Source organism: Nelumbo nucifera, chromosome 6 (genome assembly GCF_055504915.1).
Source record: "Nelumbo nucifera cultivar China Antique chromosome 6, China Antique-T2T, whole genome shotgun sequence".
Lineage (NCBI taxonomy): Eukaryota > Viridiplantae > Streptophyta > Magnoliopsida > Proteales > Nelumbonaceae > Nelumbo > Nelumbo nucifera.
In genome coordinates, this window is record NC_142654.1 from 63,049,744 (window position 1) to 63,064,946 (window position 15,203).

General features: G+C 40.3%; 1 protein-coding gene across 2 annotated transcripts in view; it reads left to right on the plus strand.

The window, feature by feature from the left end:
- Positions 1-1,110: 1,110 nt before the first annotated feature.
- Positions 1,111-15,203, plus strand: part of LOC104604350 (cytoplasmic tRNA 2-thiolation protein 1) — a 33,878-nt gene continuing 19,785 nt past the window's right edge. For both annotated transcript variants that reach the window (XR_016077850.1, XM_010268651.3), the window contains exons 1-2: positions 1,111-1,416; positions 1,606-1,720. Coding sequence is in view for 1 of the 2 variants with exons in the window: in XM_010268651.3 (XP_010266953.1) it covers positions 1,315-1,416; positions 1,606-1,720 (217 nt within the window). In the remaining variant the exon portion in view is untranslated. The remainder of the gene's footprint in view (positions 1,417-1,605; positions 1,721-15,203) is intronic.

Below are 15,203 nucleotides of genomic sequence, written 5' to 3' on the forward strand. Positions count from 1 at the left end.
TGGGTAGCAAGTGAACTTAAATGGGATGATTTAATGATTTTTGAATGGGTTGCATTTAGGGTTGTCAATGGGTTGGGTTGGACCAGATGGACCCGAACTGATTGGGTCAGTTTTGGTTCCAAGAACCGGAATTGATGGATTGGTTTTGGTTCCTGATATATTGTCCTGATTCTTATTGGGTTGGAACCAGTTCCACCCAGTTCCGAACTAATTCAGACTTGATCAGATCTATATATAATATTAAATATATAATATATTAAATAAATTAATACTATATATAATATTTACAATACATTTATTATAATCGGGTCCATTGGATCAGATCTGACTGTCTCGAAAATAGATCTATTCAGTTTTGGGTCTAAAATTATAGACCCTATCAGATTTGGTTCGATTCCAGGTCCTTAATAATTCTTGTTGGGTTAGTTTTGATTCTACCTAGACCCGATCCGTTGACAGCCCTAGTTGCATTTTTTATGTTGTTTATCCTATTATGTGCATTTTTTTCATGTTTTTTTAATCTCTTTAATTGAATATCACATTATATATTTATCTCTTTACATGTTAATTGGATTGTGTTGGATTTGGATTTTCATAGATTCCGATTAGGATAAAGATAAACCAAACAATATCAACCGGAATTCAATTTTGATTCCTGACAAACAAGTAGAGGAATAGGCCATTCCGATTCCGATTACGATTCCAATGGTGAATCAAATTAACTGATTGCTATTTCTCAAACCACTTATTTGCCAAACATAATCTCAACCACTTTGGCAACTTTCCCCCATTTATCGAAAAAGATTTAAGGCTGAGTTTGAAAAGAGTACAAATGCAAATATGTACTGTGTAAATACATATAAAATATAAGGTTTTACATTCTATATATTTGCATTTGTACTCCTTCCAAACTGAGCCTAAATGCAAAATACAAATATATACAGCATAAATACATATAAAATAATACAAAATATAAAGTTTTACACTCTACATATTTGCATTTATACTCTATCCAAACTCAGCCTTAGGCTCAAAGGAATACGAATACAAATTTGCAAAAAAAAACTTCTATTTTATATTATATAATGTGCATATTTGTATAATGTGCATATTTGTATTTGTCCTCCTTCCGAACTGAGCCTAAGAACGGGGCCTCAATAGTAATACAAATCAAAATAACACCTTTGCAGTTTGCACTGTGCTTTCCCTGCCGCCGATTGTTGACCGCCATATTATTCTCTGTATTGCCTCCCACGCACGAACGCACGCATACACAGCTGACAGCACATAGTTGCACGCACATAAAAGACGCCCATGGCGGAAGTGGAACCCAAGCAGAAGAAGGCAAGTGGTCGGCAGTGTTGTATCTGTAATCAGAGGAGGGCAGTCCTTAAGAGACCTAAAACACTTGAACAGGTAGGCGTTGAGGTTTTAATTTAGGTTGAACTAAGTCAAAGCTATAACTTATGTTCAATTATCACTATTATTGTTTTAATTTGAAGGGCTTAGGCTACTTGCCTGAATTTAGTCAATGCTAGAGTTCGTTCCTTCCGTCTGATATGCTGCATCTTTCGCTTAAAGCCTAATATGGTTAATTTCTGAAAGATATGTAGGGAATGCTTCTACGCTGTTTTTGAGGATGAAATCCACAGGGTTATTGTGGACAACCAACTCTTCAAGCCTGGAGAACGTATTGCTATTGGAGCATCTGGTGGAAAAGGTGATTCTTTTTTTGCTTTCCTATTTCTATTGGAAGATGTGAATACTTTGGGGAGAATTATACTGTTTCCTAGTATTTCAATTATTTTAACTAAAAACTTGTTCATCAACTTAAATGCTTAAACAATATTTGCTTCAAACACATGCTAAGCCAATATTGCATTAGATGCTGCTTACAAACTAGTCATTACTCAGTCATTGTGAATAGGACGATGCATGATTTGTTTGAGGGCTTTTAGGCAGGGTGACCCCCTCTCCCCCTTTCTATTTACTTTGATTGCTGAAGTGCTAAGCAAATTAATTTCTAGAGCGAATTGCTTGCAGCTTTTTAGAGGTTGGTCAGTTGGGAGAGACAATATTTTGATCACTCACTTGCAGTTTGCACACGACATTCTGATATTTTGTAATGGAGAACTTAGGGAGGGGGTGGAAAACTTGAGGTTGGTGGTGTAACTCTTTGAGAAGATGTCTAATTTGAGGATTAATTGGTCAAAGAGCTTAGTGGTTGGAATGAACATTGAAGATGATGTTTTGAGGATTATGGCAGATTCCCTAGGTTGTGAGAAAGGAGAGTGACCTATGAAATATTTAGGTTTACCCTTAGGTGATAACCCTAGATCCGCTAGGTTTTGGTCTCCAATGGTGGAAAAGATTGAGAAGAACTTAGCTGGGTGGAAAAGGAATTATATCTCGATGGGGGGGGGGGTGAGAATAACTCTTATTAAATCTACCCTTGCAAATCTTTTAATGTACTACATGTCAGTGTTCAGGACGCCACAAAGGATAGTGAGGAAATTTGAAAAAATCATGAGGGATTTTCTTTGGGAGCTGGGGGGAAAAAAGAAGGATCATTTGCAAATGGCTATGGAGGTTTCCTAATGAAAATGAGAAATTATGGCACAAAGTTGTTGCAAACATTCATGGCATGTCAAGCAATGGATGGGATGTTGGATGTCTCCGTAGAGCTACCTGGGCTGCTCCCTAGAAAGCCATCCATGATTTTCTTCCTACCTTTCTAAATCAAATCAGGTATGACTTGGCTTTTGGTCAGAAAATCAGATTTTGGGAGGATGTGTGGGTTGGGGATACCCCTTTGGGTGAGAGATTCCCTTCTCTTTTTGATCTTTCCAGGTTCAAGGGTAGGCCTATTTCAGAATTCCTAGGTCAGCATTCTCATCCCTCAGGGCTGAATTGGAACTTTGGCTTTAACAAGAACCTTAGAGAGTCTGAACTTCTTAGTGTGTCCGAATTGTTAGGCTTGCTGAACTCAGTGGTTTTGGGAGAAGGTGGATTGGATTCTAGGGTTTGGGGTCCTAATTTTGATGAGTTGTTTTCTTGTAAACCTTCTTACATTCTTTGGTAGCCACCTCCTCTTCTCCTTTCCCACTCAAAGAAATTTGGTACTGTCCCATTGCCCCCAAAATCAGTACTTTTTGTTGGAAAGTGTTTCATGGTTGTATTAATGCCTATGATCTACTTCAAAGAAAACGACCTATTTGGTGTTTGTCCCCCAATTGGTGTGTCCTATGTAAGTTGAATGGTGAGAGTGTGAGTCCGCACTTCATCTTCTAATCTCTTGCCCTTTTGTTAGCTTTATTTGGAATTGGTTTGCTTCCCTTTTTGGTGGTAGGTGGTCTTTTCTTGACAACTTGGATGGCTTGTTTAGCCCTACTAGCATTAGTTGCACTAAAAGGAGGGGTAGGATCCTATGGAGGTGTACTAGAGCGGCACTACTGTGGACTGTTTGGGAGGAAAGAAATGCAAGAATATTTGAAGAAAGAGAAAAAAGTAAGGAAGTTGTTTGAAACAATAACTTTGAGAGTGGAACATTGGGTAAAAAGCATGAAGTTGTTTTCAAATTTTAAGGTTGAAGATTTTTTCAGGGCTTGGGGTGTTATTGCTGCCTCTTCACCTACAAGATAGTGTTACGGAAAAACCCAAGAAAATAGATTCGAATGGCACCCAAACTGAAAGTAAAAGTAGAGATAAAGAGAAACAAGCACAGAGAACACACACAGATTTACGTGGTTCGGCTTATAGCCTATGTCCACGGGCGAAGGAGGAACAGGAATCCACTATGAAGATGGAAATGGAGAAGAAGTACAAAGTTGTGCTCTCACAGAGAAAACCCTAAGCCCCAAAGTACACCCAAAGCCTCACTCGTCTCTCACAAGACTTAGACTTTGTATACAAGAGAGAAAACCTCCGAAAAATACATAACTCTTCGTATTTGGTTTGGACCTATAAGATGAATATGGATTGGGTCTGCCCAACCCTATGCATCTACCACAAACCACTATGAAAATTTCCCTTTGGGTTCTTCTCAAATTAATTCGGGGCGGATTCATGAAGTGGGTTGCCACAAAGAATTCAAGGCACAAACATAACAAATCTCCACCTTGGCTTGAATTCTCTCAAGCATCACAGAATAGTAGTCTCCCTCCACCTTCTCCAATAAAAGCCCCAATGGGCAAGCTCAAATGTTGCAAACACCAATCAAGTCCAAGCAGTGCTTGAACTTAGCCACAGGAAAAGGCTTTGTTAACATATCAATTGGGTTATCTATAGTACCAATCTTCTTCACAATGATATCTCCGTGTTTTACAACATCACAGACAAAATGGTACCTCACATTAATGTGTTTTGTCCTCTCATGGTACATTTGATCCTTGGTTAGATGAATGGCACTCTGACTATCACAGTAGACAACAGTCACCTTTGGACCCAAACTGAGTTCACCAAACAAACCTCTCAACCAAATAGCTTCTTTAACTGCCTCAGTCACTACCATATACTCAGCTTCAGTAGTAGATGAAGCAATTGTAGACTGTAAAGTAGCTTTCCAACTAACAGCACAACCGCCAATAGAAAATACATAACCTTTGAGTGATCTTCTCCTGTCAAGATCACCTGCATAATTTGAACCAACATAACCCATCAATCAAACTGTCACTGCTCCTTCCAAAGTCCAGACAAGCATCTGATGTTCCTTTCAAGTATTTGAGAATCCACTTCACTGCCTACCAATGTGTCTTGTTAGGACATGACATATATCTGCTCACCACACTAACTGCATGTGAAATGTCAGGTCGTGTGCAAACCATGGCATACATAATACTCCCAATTGCACTAGAATAAGGGACATGTGACATACATCTTTCTTCTTCATCTATCTGTGGTGGTAAATTTGCTGAAAATCTGAAGTGGGCTGTAAGAGGAGTACTTACTGGTTTAGCATCTTTCATGCCAAAACGCTCCAAGACCTTCTCAACATATTTCTGTTGTGTCAAACACAACTTCCCTGCTTTTCGGTCCCTCTGAATCTCCATGCTAAGAATTTTCTTTGCTGCACCCAGATCTTTCATTTCAAACTCACCACTCAACTGTGTTTTTAATTTGTTGATCTCAGATATTTCTCTTGCTACAATAAGCATATCATCAACATAAAGCAGCAAGTAAACAAAAGAATCATTTGCAAGTTTCCTGAAATAAATACAACCATCATATTTGCATCTAGAATACCCAAGAGCCACCATAAAAGAGTCAAATCTTGTATACCATTGTCTAGAAGACTGTTTTAAGCCATACAAAGATTTCTTTAACAAGCAAACATGGTCTTCCATCCCTTCAACAACAAAATCCTCAGGTTGATGCATATAAATCTGTTCATCAAGTTCTCCATGCAAAAAACCAGTTTTAACATCTAACTGTTCTAATTCCAAATTATGCATGGCAATCAAAGCAAAAAAAACACGAATAGAGCTATGTCTAACAACTAGTGAGAAAACATCATTAAAATCAACACTTTGTACTTGCCTGTAGCCTTTTGCAACCAATCGTGCCTTATATCTAGCATCCTCTACACCTGGAGTACCTTATTTTCTTTTGAAAACCCATTTGCATCCAACAATCTTCTTTCCTTTAGGTGGTCTTACCAACTCCCAAGTCTGGCTCTTTTGCAAGGATTCAACCTCTTCATGAATACCTGTCAACCACTTAGCAGAATCAACAAATGAGATAGCTTCTGCATAAGTATTAGGTTCTGCAACATCAACATTCTCTGCAACTGACAATGCATAGGCAACCAAATCAGCATAACCATATCTTTGAGGTGGTCTAACCTCTCATTGTTCTGCCTCTAGCAATAGAATACTGCTCTTCATCTTCTTCCTCTTGTACATGTTCTTCTATCTCAGTAGAAATGGGCACTTGGATTGATGTAAATTGAGGTGAGGAAGAACTTCTAACTTCTAACTTCTAACTCCACCTACTTTCTTGAACCTTGTGTTTTATTTGCATCACAAGAAATTGAAGACTCCTTTCTTGGGTGAAGCATAGTAGACTCATCAAAAGTGACATCTCTGCTAACTATGAATTTTGATGATTTAGGATCAGGACACCACAATCTGTATCCCTTCACACCTGAAACATAGTTGAGCAAAGCGGGGAACCTTAAGATTTTAATAAGTACTTTTGAGAGGGTCTCCAACTTGAAGGTAAATTTTGATAAAAGTTGTGTGGCTGGAGTAAACATGGAGAATAGGGAGATTGAATCCATTGCAAAATGCTTAGGTTGCAATGTTTCTTCTTGGTCTTTGACATACTTAGGGCTACCCTTAGGAGCCAACCCTAAAGAAAGTAGTTTTTGAACCCCTATTGTGGAGAAATTTGATAAGTGCTTGGCAGCTTGAAAAAAGAATTACATTTCAATAGGGGGTAGGCTGACTTTAATTAAGGCTACACTTGCCAACCTTTCAACCTACTTCCTTTCAGTGTTTAGGATTCCTCCAAGGGAGGCAAAGAAACTGGAGAAGAGAATGAGGGACTTTCTATGGGAAACAGGAGAGGTGAAAAAGGATCACTTGATCAGATGGGAGATAGTTAACAAACCAAAGGAAGAAGGGGGTTTAGGGATAGGGAACATAGTGCTGAAGAATGTAGCCCTTATAGGGAAGTGATGGAGATGGCCCCGAGAGAGAGAGAGAGAGAGAGAGATTATGGCATGAGGTGGTGGCAAGCATTCATGGTTGTGCAGGAAATGGTTGGGATTCTGGGATATCTTGCCGAGCCACCCTTACTACACCTTGGAAGGCTATACATGTATTCTCCCTCGCTTCCTCAGACTCATCAGGTATGATGCTTGTTCTGGTAATGCTATTTTGTTCTGGGAGGATATTTGGGTGGGTACTCAACCCCTCAAAGATCGTTTCCCCTCGCTTTATTCCCTTCACAAACATGAGCCAATTGCAACTTTTCTCATGAGCCTGTTAAACCCCTTATCTTTAAACTGGGACTTTGGGTTTCGTAGAGGGTTAAGGTATGGTGAGTCGAGTTGTGTTATTGAGCTAATTCATTTACTAGAATCCGTTTGCTTGGACCCCACTTCTTCTGATCAAAGGATTTGGACTCCTCTTCCAAAAGGTACTTTTACTTGCTCTTCTTTTCTAAAATCGCTTAGTTCTAACCCCATTTCCCAAGGATTCCCTGTCAAAGAAGTCTGGGTGCAACCTATTCCTCTAAAATTTGTTGTATTTTGTTGGGAAGTCTTCTATGGGAAAATCAATACTTTGGAAAACTTATAGAGAAAGAGACCCTCTCTTTGTCTTTCCCCAAATTGGTGTTCCTTGTGTAAGGCCGAGAATGAGGACTGTTTCCATTTGCTGATCTTCTGTTCCTTTGTTACAGCTATATGGAGGTGGAGCCTTTGTTTATTTGGAGGTAGGTGGTCTATGCCTTCTGATTTAAGCTTGTTATTCAACCCATCTGTCTTTGTTTGGCACACTAGAAGAGGTAAGGTCATGTGGAAATGTGTCAGGGCAGCCACTTTGTGGACTCTTTGGGAGGAAAGGAATGCAAGAATTTTCTTAGAGAAGGAAAGAGGGTTAGATGAAATGAAGGATTGTATCATAACAAGAGCAATCCATTGGCTAAAAACTATGGATATTTTTGATGAATTCTCCTTTGATGACTTATGGAGGAATTGGCTAGTAATAGCTAACACTTCAACAAAGAAGGATAAAATTCTGTCAGAATGGGTTCCGCCTTTGGAAGGTGTCATCAAGCTGAACTTTGATGGAAGCAACCAAGGCAACCCCGGGCTTTCAGGTATAGGGGGTATCCTGAGAAATAAGGACAGCAACATAATTTCCTTATTCTCAGGACCGGTGGGAGTGGGGGATTTCACAAGGGCAGAAATCCTTGCTGCAGTACAAGGAATTCAGATCGCCAATCAGCTTGGGGTGGAGCATCTCCTAGTTGAAGGGGACTCTCAGGTGGTAACAAGGTGGCTCCTAAACTTGGATACCACCATTTGGGGCTACAAAGATCTCATCGAAAAAGTAAAGTGGTTAACTAGCAATATGAGAGTTGAGGTAAAATGGGTTAGTAGGTCTGCTAATTCTTTGGCTGATGCTTTAGCCAAACAGGGGGTTTCTAGGGAAGATCTTTTTTGTGCTTCTTTGTAAGTTGTTATTAATTTGGAAATCTGTACTTAACTAGCCCGGAGAGGTTGCAACTCGTGCCTTTCCTTGGGGACTTTGTACTATTGTCTATTGCTGATTAATAAAATTATTTCAATTATAAAAAAATGCACTTTTTGGCCCTAGGCTCAAGCTTGCCTTCATTAACATGTGCATATGTTGGACAAGCAAATATTTTCAGAGTTGAATAATTAGGAGGGTTGCCAGACCATACCTCTTATGGAGTCTTACATTCAATGGCAGTAGATGGAAGATCAATTTACCAGGTGACAAGTCATATTAAATCCTTGGAGAGACTAGCATTTGACAACATGCACTTTGCTCTCTCTAGTAGAGTTCTGTTCATACGTTCTACAACTCCATTTTGCTGTGGTGTTTTGACAACAGTACGATGCCTTACAATGCCTTCATTTTTGCAAAACTCATTAAATTCGTTTTCACAAAACTCTAAACGATTATTTGTTCTTAACCGCTTGACTTGCTTTCTTGTTTGCTTTTCAAGAAAAGTTTTCCACTGTTTAAAAGTCACAAATACATCATTCTTATGCTTCAAAAAATAAACCCATACCTTTCTAGAGTAGTCATCAATGATGGTAAGAAGATATCGAGCACCACCCTTTGATGGAACTCGTGAAGGTCCCCATAGATCTGAGTGAGCATAATCCAAAGTGCCCTTCGTCTTGTGAACAACTGTACTGAAACTGGTTATTTTCTGCTTCCCGAAAACACAATGTTCACAGAAGTCAAGATTTCTTGTATTTTGGCCACAAAGAAGACCTCTCCTACTTAATATAGTCAGTCCTTTTTCACTCATATGTCTTAGCCTCGTGCCATAACTTGGTGGTGTCAGACTCAGATAGAGATGATGTAGAAATTGCAACTGAACCTATGGTAGTAGTACCTTGTAGCACATACAGACTTCCTGTTCTCATGCCTTTCATCACAACAAGAACACCCTTGCTGACTTTCAGAACTCCACCTTTAGCTGAATATTTACACCCATTAGCATCTAGAGTGCCAAGAGAGATGAGATTTTTCTTCAAATCCGGTACATGCTGTACATTTGTTAATGTTCTCACAACACCATCATGCATTCTGATTCGAATTATTCCTTTTCCCACAGTTTTACAGGAGGCATTATTACCCATCAATACAACTCCACCATTAATAGATTTTTTTTTTTATCAATAGTAGATTCATTAAATTCATTGAAACAACATAAAAATAATTACAACAAGAATTCTTTGAAAGAGGAGTGATAAACCCGGGCCTGAATTCTACTTTTATTGCTTTAATTCCGAAGAAGGAGGGGGTTTGTCACCCTAAAGAGTTCAGACCCATCAGTTTGGTTAATAACCTCTACAAGATCATTGCTAAGGTGTTACCCAGAAGAATTAGAGAGGTGCTTCCGTCAATTATTTTCCACAACCAAGGTGCCTTTGTGATGAATTGACAAATTGTGGATTAAATCTTAATTGCAAATGAGAGTGTGGAAGATTATAAAAGTAGAAGGGAGAAAGGGCTCGTGTGTAAGTTGGATCTGGAGAAGGCATATGATATGGTTGATTGGTCTTTGTTGTTGGAAGTTTTAGAGTCCTTTGGATTTGGGCAGAGATGGTGTAAGTGGATAAAAAGGGTGTATCAGGACTTGCCATTATTCTGTTTAGTGAACGACAAGGTGGTGGATCATTTTCCAGCTGTTCGGGGTATTAGGCAAGGGGATCCTCTTTCCCCCTTCCTCTTTACCCTAATTGCTGAAGTGTTAGGGAGGCTTATTGAGAGGGCTGATTCAAGAAGTTTGCTTAGTGGTTGGAGAGTTGGGACTTGGGAGGGATAGGGTTCCGGTCACTCACCTACAATTTGCAGATGACACAATTCTATTTTGTGGTGGAGATGAGATTAGATGGGTTAGCAAACTGAAGATGGTGATTAAGGTGTTTGAACAAATGGCCAAACTCAAAGTAAACCTTGGCAAGAGCTGTGTGATTGGTATTAATATGAGTGTTGGAGAGGTGGAGGAAAGGGCCCAAGTGTTAGGTTGTGAGGTAGCTCAATGGCCACTGAAATACTTAGGGCTTCCATTAGGGGATAATCCTAGAAAAAGGAGCTTTTGGAATCCGGTGATTGACAGATTCACTAAAAGGTTAGCTTCTTGGAAGAAGAACTACCTGTCTTTGGGGGGCAAGATAACCTTGATTAAGTTAACATTGGCAAACCTTTCAGCCTATTTCCTGTTTGTGTTCAGAATTCTTGAAGGAGTCTGTAGGGTGTTGGAAAAACTAATGAGGGACTTCTTATGGGAACCAGGGGAGGAGAAAAGGGAACACAGAGTTAGATGGGATCTAGTTACAAGACCCAAAAGTGAAGGGGGAGTGGGGTTGGGAAATCTGCAGAAGAAGAATGAAGCTCTTTTAGGGAAATGGTTATGGAGGTGATCCAAAGAAAGGGAGAAGCTGTGGGCTAAAATAATCCTAAGTATTCATGGGCAAGAGGCAACTGGTTGGGATTCGGGACTATCATCTAGGGCTTCAAGAGCTTCTTCGTGGAAGTCGATCCATGCCATCCTTCAGTCATTTCTTCCCTTCATCAGGTATGATCTTGTCTCTGGCTTGTCTATGAACTTTTGGGAATACACTTGGGTGGGAGGTACTCCCTTAAAAGAGCAGTTTCCCTCTTTGTTTGCTCTATCAAGGTTTAAAAATAAACCAGTAGCAACCTTTGCTACCTTGTCTAATTTTGCTATTGGTTGGAATTTGGGTCTTAGAAGGGCTCTTAAGATTCTGAATTGGAACCCATTTTGAATTTGCTTAAGATCTTGGATGAGGTGGTTTTTGAACCCTCCAGTGCGGACTTTAGGGTTTGGTCTCTTGTTCCTTCGGGTATCTTTTCTTGTTCCTCTTTTTTCAAAGCATTAACACAGCCTAGTTCGGTACCTGGGTCTCCTTTTCCAGTTCGGGAAGTTTGGGGTAGCCCAATTCCTCCTAGGGTAGGTGCTTTTTGTTGGGAAGCTATCCTAGAAAAGTGTAACACTTGTGACCTACTTCAAAAGAAAATGCCTAATTGGTGCTTTTCCCCGCACTGGTGCATCTTATGTAAGAAGAATAGTGAAAGCTGTTATCACTTGTTAGTTTCTTGCCCTTTTGTTCAGATATCTGGTGTTGGTTTTTTTCTCTATTTGGTTGCAGGTGGCTCTCCCCTTCAAGTGTGCAAAGCTTGTTTAGTTCCACATCAGTGAGGGGTCTAAAAAAGAGAGGTAAAATCTTGTGGAGATGTGTTAGAATTGCTGTTTGTTGGACGGTCTGGGAGGAAAGAAATCGAAGATTATTTCATGAAAAAGAAAAAAGCAAGGAAGCCATCATAGAACTTATATATGTTAGGGTGGCCCATTGGGTCAAGTCTTTGAAGCTCTTTGAAGCTCTTTGAAGCCTATTCAGTAGGAGACATTATAAAAAATTGGGAAGAAGTGGCTCGGTCAGCTCCCATGTCTATTGCTCTTAGACCAGTTTGGGCTCCACCAGATTCGGGTTTCATCAAATTGAACTTTGATGGTAGCAGTGAAGGAAATCCAGGCCTTTTAGGCATAGGTGGTATTTTCAAGGACGAAGAAGGTTGAATTATTGCTATGTTCTTAGGACCTATAGGTTGGGGGGATTCACTGAGAGCTGAAATCCTGGCAGCTCTAGAAGGAATTAAAAGAGCTAAGTAGTTGAATATTAGCAATTTGCTAGTGGAAGGTGACTCTCGGTTGACTGTTAGATGGTTGTAGAAGGAAGAATCCAACCTGTGGAAGTTCTCAAATGAAAGAAAGAAAATTAATCAGCTAACTCAGAACATGCTTATAAGGGTTCAATGGGCCAAGAGGAGTGCTAACTCCATGGCAGACACTTTGGCTAAACAGGGGGTGGGAAGAACAAAAAAGATCTTCCCTAATAAAATTACTGTTATTGATAATTTCCATCTCTTTTCTAATAAAATTACTGTTATTGATAAAAAAAAATAATTACAGCAAGGAAGATAAACACTCTTATCTTCCAAATACAACTTAAACCCTCAAAAAAGAAAAGAAGAAACCGTTAAGTTACAACTTGGCCCAAAACATTGCTTCCCTTTCTATCCCTTGTTTAGCTAATCCATCAGTTATAGAATTAGCTGATCTTTTAACCCAATTCATCATGACTTCCATCTCCTGCACCAGCCACTTGAATTTCCTCCTCTCATTGCTGTAATTCCATAAGCCACAGTTGTCTTTAATCAGCCACCCTATCACCACCTTCGAGTCTCCTTCAATTATGAGTTTTCTGACATTCATCTCCTTAGCTTTTTGGACGCCTTCCATAATTGCCAAGATCTCAACTCTAAGGGAGTCGCCCACTCCAATTGGGCCTGAGAACAGGGCAGAAATGATCCCATTCTCATCCCTAAAAATACCCCCAATCCCTAATTGTCCAGGATTCCCCCTACAACTCCCATCAAAGTTTAATTTTAAGAAACCAACAGGTGGGGGGGGGGGTCCATGACACCCTTATTACTGGTTTGGTCTGTGTGCGATTTGCAATCTCACCCCACTTCCTCAACATGTCATCCACTGTGTAGTCTATGAATAGCTCTAAAGATTTCAGCCACTGTACAACCCTTATATGGATCAACCCTCAATTTTTCAACCCCTCTCATCTTCTGAGAAGATCCTAAAATTTCTTTCTTCCCATAATGACTAACATATTGCATCCCTCAGTCCTCTCCACATAGTCCTTCCCCTTTTCATGTGCCACCTGAAAAAAGAAGGGGAAAAGAGACTCTGCAAGTCTGATGGAGGGTTCCACCTACGCCCAAAGAGAGAAAAAGCCTACTCCCAAATTGACTTTGCAAATTGGCAAAACACCAGTAAGTGAAAACCAGTCTACTCATCCGCTTTGCAAAGAACACACCAATGAGGTGACAAGCAAGTATTGGGTCTCTTCTTTTGGAGCAAATCACCAGTGTTGAATATTTCTAGATAGGCTTCCCAACAAAAACTACCAACCCTAGGAGGAATTGGTTTGCACTAAACCTCATTAACCGGGAAAGGGGAGGTTGCAGGACTGGTGGACTGCCATAGGACTTTGAAGAAGGAAGCACAAGAAAAAGAGCCCGTGGGGGTAGGGATTTGATAAAACTCAGATTAGATGTTCGTATATGTTCAGATCAGAAGAAAGAGAAGGAAAAGAGAGAGAGGAGAAAGAGAAGAAAAAGGAGAAAAGTCATAGCCGAGCTAGAGAGAAAATCTCGAAACCTCTAGTTGGCCCTTCTTTTATTTATACTCTTCTAAGATATATAAGGATTACCATTGTGCCCTCACTTAAGTGAGCCACATCAGTAGAGCAGTACATATATAACTAAACATAAAAGGACTGTACTACCCTTATACAGCCGACTCTAACACTCCTCAAGCTGGTGAGTATATGTCATATAGTCCCTGCTTGTTACGTATGTAGTCCACTCTTCCCCAATTCAACCCTTTGGTAAACAGATCTGCCCATTGATTTCCCGTGTTTACATATGCTGTACTTATCACTCCACTAAGCACATTCTCACGTACAAAGTGGCAATCCACTTCTATGTGCTTCGTCCTTTCGTGAAACACTGGATTAGAGGAGATATGAACTGCAGCTTGGTTATCACAGTATAGCTTCATAGGAGTGTCAATCGAGTATCCCATCTCCTCTAGTAGATGCTTCAACCACACCAGTTTGCATCTTGTATGAGCCATAGCCCTATATTCAGCCTCTGCACTGCTTCTTGCTACCACTATCTGCTTCTTACTCTTCCATGTCACTAAGTTCCCACCAAGAAAAGTGCAATACTTTGTAGTGGACCTTCTGTTATGGACCTGGCCCAATCAACATTCGTGTATCCCTTTATCTCAAGACTTCCTCCACTCTTATACAACAAACCACGACTTGGAGCACCCTTCAAATACCTCACAATCCTTAGGACTGCCTCCCAGTGTGGGATTCTTGGGTTCTGCATAAATTGACTCATACAATGACCGCAAATGAGATATCAGGTCGAGTGATGGTTAGGTAATTAAGCTTACCCACCAGCCTTCTGTACCTTCCCGGATCCTCAAACTCCTCACCTGTATCACTACCCAATCTAGCATTCAATTCCATAGGTGTTTCAGCTGGTCTGGCACCCAACAACCTTGTTTTCTCTAGCAAATCAAGAACATATTTCCTCTGGCACAAATTAATACCATTCTTGGACCTTGCAACCTCTATCCCTAGGAAGTATCTTAATTTGCCAAGATCCTTTGTCTAGAAGTGATCATGCAAGTAAGTCTTCAACCTGTCAATTCCTGGTCTGTCATTGCCTGTGATAACAATGTCATCAACATATACCACCAAGAGAATCTTTCCAGCATTTGATTCATAGCTGAATACGGAATGGTCAACCTGACACTGTTTCATTCCAACTTCTTCACCACTTCACTAAATCTCCCGAACCATGCACGGGGAGATTGTTTAAGTTCATAAATAGCCTTCTTAAGTCTACAAACCTTCTCACCCTCCCCCTGAGCAACAAACCTTGGTGGCTGCTCCATGTACACCTCCTCAAGAAGATCACCATGTAAAAAGGCATTCTTGATGTCAAGCTGAAACAAGGGCCAATCAAACATAGCAGCAAGAGAAATCAGAACACGAACTGACCCAATTTTGGCAATCGGAGAGGTGTCTGTGTAATCAATACCATACTGCTGTGAATAACCTTTGGCAACTAACCGAGCTTTTAACCGTTCAACACTTCCATTAGGTAAGTATTTAACCGTGTACACCCACTTACAGCCGACCACATGCTTACCAGGAGGAAGAGTAGTAAGGTTCCACGTATGAGTACGAGTCAGGGCTGAGAGTTCTTCTTCCATTGCTTGGCGCCACCCTAGAGAATTGAGGGCTTCCTGGACATCCTTGGGAACAGAGACAGAGGATAACATAGAAACAAACTATCGATAGGAAGCTGAAATGTGAG